Genomic DNA, 7,588 nt, shown 5'->3' with positions numbered 1-7,588 from the left:
AAAATAACCAACTTCTAGTTAGCTTTTTTGCGGGAGTTCGATAAATAACAAACTTTTAATTAGCTATGACAAGACTAACTTTAAGTTAGTTGTAATGTTGTGCAGAGTCATGCAGACATTATCGAGAGTTTGTTTTCTTTGTTCTATTTAAATATCCTCATACAAAAATTACTTTCAATACACTTCTTTTCTGAACTTCTCAGGTTCTTTTTCGTATTCAGGACAAATAAAAGGAAAATCGATATTTTATATTATCATTTTGCAGTTATGTCTCACGGTGTTGGAATATGGGACCACCCTACAGTAGAATATATAAACAAATATGAAATGTAATAAAATTAAGTAAATAAATAAAAAAGTTAAAAAAAAAAATATATATATTTTTTTTTTGTTATTGATATTTTATGTCCAAAAATGGTTAGCTAAAAGTCAGCTGACATCTAATGCAGACGTAACCAGATCTCACTATTTTGCGGCCGTCGCCCTGCAAAAGTAGTTAGTTACGGCCAAAGGAAATAGTTACCACTAGTCGCCTGCTAGTTAGTTAATAGTTACAGCTACAAACTAGTCCCATTTCCTGCAGGGTTGGTATTACATTAATTTATGCTGTCCATGCGATCAAGTGCAAGCGAAACGTCATATGTTGACACAGCAGCCGTGACCAAAGTAACACCTTATTTAAACAACAAGCCATCCATCCATCCATCCATCCATCCATACATGTGGTACATACATACATGCATACTTACATCCATACATATGTATGTACATATGTTGGCAACTTACTTTGGCGAGTATTTATTGCCATTTTTGTTCAACTTACCAACCAACCAAAGCATGGTGTCAGTCCGTCTATTTATGCTGCTGGCGTCGACGCGGCGTCATTCAAGGCTGTTGTTGGTTGGCGCCTTGGACGGCTATTAAATTCGTTGTTTAATTAAATGTTGAATTAAGTGTTTTTGCTGCAATTAGATAACAAAATACATGGAGGTGAATGAAGTGAATAGGAATGTGTTAATAATCTTTAGCGGCAATTGTGCAACAATCCTTGAGAGTGAGAAAAGCTGTAAAATCGAGGGTAATTTTTTGAAATATGTTGTTATAACAATATTTGTTCAAATAATCAATTCTTATTTCCTTTAAAATCAATCAACACACAGAAATTTTCGTTCCCTATCTTCTCAAAACAGGCAATGCTTTAGTGAACCTATTCGCGGACAGCTCGAAGATGTGTGGGTGGGTTGAAGAGGCAGGTCTCCAGGAAAACGCAAACCAAATTGGTGTTGGGGTTTCAAAATCACAGCAATGCACTGATTCACTTTATGCAGCAAACACATAGTAGGCTTTTGCTTAAATAAGTACATAGGATGGTATTGGTCAATGATACGCTGGCAAGGCCGGTCTATCGTGGGACAGTTTTTTTCGAGCAAAGACAAATAGAGATCCTGTTTACTAACCTTTTTCCGCTTTTGGCCAGATGTATTGTTTCTGGTAAAATACATTTTAAAATTAAGCTCGCAACAGCTTCCGATATTGTTCCCAGAGTTCACAGCCTAAAAAGGTCTCTATTTCAAAAGTTTAAGTTAACCTATCAGCTCAAATGTATGGAAATGTATTCTGAAAGTTAGGATACTTTTTTTTGGCAAAATAGTAAAAAATAAAAAAAGCCTTTGCTGCCGCTGCTGCCTTCCCCTGCTTCTATACATCTAGTTTCAACAATGAGTATTGGAAATATCTCCATTATAAAAAGCGTGTTTAAATCACTCTCTGCATGGGAAAGAGAAAGCTCCTTATTTTTTCCGCCTTGAGGTCGTCAGTATATGAATTCACAGACGTAATTTCCTAGTATAAAGATAGCTTTCTGGTCGATTCTACTGCAAATGCACACGTGCAGAGCTTTTCTGTGCTTTTAAAACATTGTGAATATTTTCCAAACTTTCTATACAGAATAAAAACTCTCTTTGATCGACACTTTATTTAATGGACAGGTGCAAGGTAAAATCTTCCTCTGGGCAACAATGATTCATAGCAGCAATGGGCAGGGAGAGCTTTTACTCTGCTCGCGACTATACAAAATGTATAGAAAGCTTAAAAGAGCTTTGGCCGCGGGCAAGGCGATGCTCATCGCCGATTCAAAGTGATTAAAGGAAAAACCATGCACGCCACACATTTATGGCGGCCGTTATATCTGAGTGGTTAAGGGTTGATACTAACACTGAGTAGAACCTAGTTTCAATCGTAGATTAGTGCAACATAAATTCCACCATAAATTGGAGATGTTACTCGTGCTAACACTCAGCAAAAATATAAGCGCCAAACAATTTTTATATTTATTTTACATGTACCTACATTTTAAATCAGCGTTGTTGGCCTTAGATAGCTTTTGTTTGCGCGCTCAATTTAAAGAGTCACGTCCGAAATTACATATGTACATATATCCCACGGAAGGAATTTTTTAAAGTTTTCTTTAGGTTCTGTGTGGAAGCGCATAGAATAAAAGCTCTTTTAGTCGTTAATGATATGAAATCTATAGAGAGCTTTGAAAATCCATCGTTTGCCAAGACGAATGTATGTAGGCAGCTTAAAACTACAGCTTTTTAAAGCTCTATGTAAACACTAACTTGAATTGGATATGGGAACCACCTTGCCATTGCATGGAGCTTTGTTAAGCTTTAAAGTACGATATATCCGGCTAAAGAAAGTATATCCAAATAAATAAAAAGGTCTGGCTTGGGATTTAAAGTTTTACGAAATCCTAAGGTATCTGTAATCAGCCACGATTTTTGTTTGCGAATATGACCAAAAAGCTACACGGTAAAATATCGAAGCACACCACTGTATTTAATTGTGTACCAAATAGTGAACTCAACTGTATACATAAATCGTGTAGAAATAACCATTAAATAGGTAAAATTAAATAATTTATAATTTCAGCTCAATTAAACTAAATATGTCTGATAATATGAGATTCAGCCAACTTTAATACATATTTGTTTTGGTAAGAATTTAATTGTACGTTTCACTTAAAAAATATTTCATAAACAGACCGCCAACAAACGTTTCGGAATGAAGTCGTTGCAAACGCAACAAATTTTATTTGTAATCATTGTATTTTTAGGAAAGGCGGTAATTATGCAGAAGATACATACATACATATGTACATAGACAATATAAATAATTTTGATAACATTAATTTTTGGCCTCTTTTCAAGTACTTGACTGTGACGCCCACAGGCGTCGAATGTTATTTCAATGAGAAATACTGTGCTCCAACGTATTGTTTTCTATCGAAGGGACGTGGAAAATCTAAATACCTCAGCACTGGCTGTAACTTTATTCAGCCATTAGCGTCCGCATTGGTAACATTTAACATTTAGGCTGTGTAAAATGAAGCTTATTTATAAACTTGCATATATGTATGTATGTATGTAGATCAGTGTTGAAATTCTACGTAGAACCAAGGAGGGCACCTACACGAATATGAATTTGAAAGTGGAAACGAGTCTATGCAAATTGGGGGACGTAAAAGGTGCAAATGGAATTATCAATAATCTCATGGGTTTGAGTATGAAAAGCTTGAGCCGCTTGAAGTGTCCGTTACAGGTGGGAATAATGCTGCCAACTATATACACATACATACATATATGCATTTTATATTGCACATTTATTTGCCTTCCAACAGGGCAACGTTACCATAACACGAATGCCGCTGATGATTTTTCTCGTGCAGGGCCTGCTTCCCGATGCGGATTATAAATTATTTGCCAAAGTTTTCAGGGGCGTTGAATCAATATTACAATTGAATCTCTCCGTTAAGGTAACTTCAGCCAAGCGTTGAATACAGCCGAATACTAAATCGATGATAGACGTCGCCTCTTTCGTATTTGTCATGCATTTTGTGAATACCTGGATATACATAAATAAATCAATCTATAAAATCTCCAACCGCTCTGTAATGAGTTTTTGTTTTCATATTTCGAGCTCACACAATACGTTTAACAAGTATAAACCAAAAAATTTAAAGTAGAAGAAAAAAATAATAAATAATCAGGAGCGCGCTAAACTGTTTACTTAAGCGCACCGGGTATTATAGCTTTTTTCGCATAACGGTTGCTTGTGGCAGTTTAATGGAATCGAGATAGATATATAGGCATGCTTTTAAATTCACTTCCGAATGAATTTCACACCTTGCCAATTTGAATTCACTCTGAAGTGAAATGCAGATTCTGCTTGAATGGCATAAAGTGCTTACCAAAATCAAAGAAATCTAAAAACGGGAAACTTTGAGAAAAAGTTCAATTGGTACAGGACGTAAGGTAACATGTAGGTTTAGGCCAGTGGGGTTTAACTCTGCAAACAAGCGAAGTAGTCCGCAAAGCCATCCAAAAAATCGAACATTAAATAATAAATATTTATGGTTTTTATTATAATTATAAAAACCTTTTAATCATTTAAACTTACTATTATATATTACCCCCGAACAGTTGGTGGTCTATGGAAGAACAAAAAATTTGCCAAATGGTCCCTCATCACTGGTTTAGGCAGATATGATCGCCGAATTCTTACTAGGCATTTAACCAGGGACCTTAAATAACAGTTACTTTTTTCAACAGCTAAACTTGGCCAACTAAACTTTCCTAATAATAAACAAACCGCTTATCCAAATTAAACAAGTTTGGTATCAACTGAAAGAGGACTAAAATAGCTTTAGGACTGAAAAATTTAAACGAGGATAGCCAGCAGGAAGCTATCTATTGAAAAATATTTAAATAAAAAATGTTTTTTAATTACCATAGAACAAACCTTGGTTCAGGTATATGCATATCTTTTGTATTAAATTATAAAAAACTATATATATATATATATAAATAGCAGTGGTAGCCTTCGTTCGTTATTTCTAGTTAAAAGCTATTTAAGTCCTCTTTCATTTGGTACCGAATTTGTTTAATTTGGATAAGCGGAAAGATTTATTTCGAACTTAAAAAATATCTGGCCAACTGTAGGAAAACAAGTAATTTTTAGCAAAAAAACTACTTAAAAAAATATATGTATATGTATATATATATTTCATGATCAAGTGATCGGATCTAAACCAAATTAGTATGGGACCACCTCTGAGATACTACCTTTCTGGTCCAAAGTTATGCGGTAACATACATAAAAAAAAAAAAAAATTCCGACGAACTGATAACCTCCTCCTTTTTGGAAGTCGGTTAAAAATAACTGCTTTTTACGGTCTCTGCATTTAACGGCACAGTTCGCTACCTCAGTAGCACAAATATTTCAGACATGAACGTCTACTGTTACTGTGAACCGGACGAGGAAGTGTCAAACTTGCTCATCTATTTGGCGTAATACTTAACGTATTTCCAATTTTGGGAAAGGACATTGAGGTGTTAGGACGGAGGATCACGCAGAGTAGTTCACGTTGTAGGTCGCGTTTTGTATGACCTACAATAACACCAAAAACCGCTGCTTTACTTGATTTATTTAACACTATTTATTAAAACAATTTATTTCTTGTTACAGTAAATGAAATATTAAATTCCACTATCTTTAGCTTAATACTTTTATCCCCACTTACAACCGAACTCATTAAATATTCAGCTGGTGGCAGAAAAGCGGCACTGATTTGAAGCATTGTCGGCAAATTATTTACGGTGACATTTCCCTGTAAAAGAGATTTATTTAAGTAAAAATATAGCGTATGTAAAACTCTAAACAGTTTAAAGCTTAGAATCCATATCTTAAAATAACTCCCAAGAAATATTTTTCGTTATTTCGGAGCATTTATTTCTTGAGAGCTGCAAACTGATTTAAGAAATATTTATAGAAGAATCTTTTTTTTGTTTGATTTCTTGCGCGCTTTTTATATGAATTTTTCGTTTTTCTTACAAGCTCGGTTCTAAGCTTAATATTCGAAAACTTTACCGAAAGAGGACAGCGAATGTTACGTATATATTTTTCTCCAAAATTAAGCAGAAAATCCATAAAGTAATTATTTGTTTTTACTTGAGAGAAATTGCAAAAGTTCCGCACAGCACCGAACGATGTGATTTGGTATTTTGTTGCAACTTTCCGATACAGCTCAATGCGTAGCTAAGCAAGTAAAATAAATACAATGAAAACTTTGAATTTTGTTTTTAAAATCTTTGATAAATTTTCATAACTCACCCAAACCTCATCTATTTGCCGGGCGAAATAGCAACCGATGCTGAGGATCGAGTACTTTATTTTGCCCCGCGAACTCGCAAAACTACAGTAGCTATGACTGCATATATCCGGATTGAAGTAGCTTTTGTGATTGTTGATGGTTACATCAGTAAGCTTAATTATTAAAAAGAAAAAGAATTTTATATATGTATTTGTGCATACATGTGTGTATGTTTGTACATTAGAGTGGTCCAAAAACAATAAAGTCTATATGGGGAAAAACCACTTTTCGTATAAATGGTATAAAACTCTTGAAAATCAATATTTTTCGGTCGGAAAACTGTGGTTCTCTTCAGGAGACCTACATTATTAATATCCAATTGTTTATTGAACCCTTTTTAAATATTAAAAAATTTTTATTGGTCCTCCCATTGCATTTTCTGTGAGTTTTGGAGGGCCTATAAAATATAGTTACCATGAAAAAATGGTTAATGGCACAATTGGGTATTATTACCGGGAATCTCCTGAAGATAAGCAAAGTTCTCCGATCGAAAAATATTGATTTTCAAGAATCCTACACTATTTCTACGAAAAGTTTGAGCGCTTTGAGCACTCCCTAATTTAATTTTTTTTTTTCAAAATAAAAAAACACCGAACCGAAATGTACTCATACTTACTATGATTCTGAACTGCGAGAACGCATAGCTAATGAATAGTAAAGTCCTCAAGCGCATTTCGATGACCATCCAAAACAACACTAAAACAATTTTGTATGTTTTTATTTACTTCATAGAATAATTTTAATAGTTAGGAAACTACTGAAGTGGAAAATATCGGTTAATTATAGTTACAACAATTATCTAAGTAAATTATTTATTTATGCAGAGCATACATAACATCAATTAAATATAACAAAAACAGTTAAATTTTTAGTAGCGATAGCATGTCGTTCGAAAGTGAATTTAGAAATACAGCATATCGACGGCTGAGTGGAAGATCGACCTATCTACAGATTTTGAATGAAAAACGCACTACCTGAACTGAAAATTTGTGTTGATAAGGGCGTTTTTGAAGATGTACCGCTACTCTTTCATATACAAGTATACATACATATATACACGATATAAAAACTTCACTTAAACATTGTAAAATAAAACTCTTTGCTAACGATCAGTGATTGGGAACTGCCAAATGCGATTGTCAAAATGCAAGAAGATATTAATTCTCTGTATCAATGGCGGGTTTCAAAAAAAAAAAAAACTAAACATGAAAACGAAAAATGTTATGATAATGTCTAGAACGGGAAATGTTGATGACTCTCTCAGACTTGGAATTGATAGTCAAAGATGAAAATATTTAAGAAGTGAAAAGTGTCAACTACCTCGGAGTATAAATAGACAACAAACTGTAGTTTGATGAACCAGTTGAGTATAGT

General features: G+C 34.1%; 2 protein-coding genes across 2 annotated transcripts; one reads left to right on the top strand and one right to left on the bottom strand.

The window, feature by feature from the left end:
- The first annotated feature begins 2,520 nt into the window (after positions 1-2,520).
- Positions 2,521-3,838, top strand: LOC118743984. Its single transcript, XM_036476748.1, has 4 exons — positions 2,521-2,568; positions 3,213-3,359; positions 3,433-3,603; positions 3,683-3,838. The coding sequence occupies exons 1-4, from the start codon at positions 2,521-2,523 to the stop codon at positions 3,836-3,838; spliced, it is 522 nt and encodes a 173-aa protein (XP_036332641.1).
- Positions 3,839-5,409: 1,571 nt separating this feature from the next.
- Positions 5,410-6,327, bottom strand: LOC118743983 (the record flags this gene model as incomplete). Its single annotated transcript, XM_036476747.1, is given in 4 exon segments — positions 5,410-5,451; positions 5,528-5,671; positions 5,932-6,099; positions 6,175-6,327. Coding segments are annotated over 4 exon segments (507 nt in total), but the record flags the coding sequence as incomplete, so codon positions are not given.
- Positions 6,328-7,588: the final 1,261 nt, after the last annotated feature.

Source organism: Rhagoletis pomonella, unplaced genomic scaffold (genome assembly GCF_013731165.1).
Source record: "Rhagoletis pomonella isolate Grant_MI unplaced genomic scaffold, Rhpom_1.0 Rhpom_scaffold_00007, whole genome shotgun sequence".
In the NCBI taxonomy this organism is placed as follows: Eukaryota; Metazoa; Arthropoda; class Insecta; order Diptera; family Tephritidae; genus Rhagoletis; species Rhagoletis pomonella.
This window is presented reverse-complemented; position numbering and strand designations above follow the sequence as displayed.

What these genes read in the sequence shown, in the direction of transcription:
- LOC118743984 (XM_036476748.1), top strand. Translation starts at nt 2,521, where the DNA reads ATGAAATCTATAGAGAGCTTTGAAAATCCATCGTTTGCCAAGACGAAT. An exon ending in CATCGTTTGCCAAGACGAAT is followed by an intron (nt 2,569 to 3,212) that starts GTATGTAGGCAG and finishes CCTCTTTTCAAG; the next exon opens with TACTTGACTGTGACGCCCAC. An exon ending in AGCCATTAGCGTCCGCATTG is followed by an intron (nt 3,360 to 3,432) that starts GTAACATTTAAC and finishes GTATGTATGTAG; the next exon opens with ATCAGTGTTGAAATTCTACG.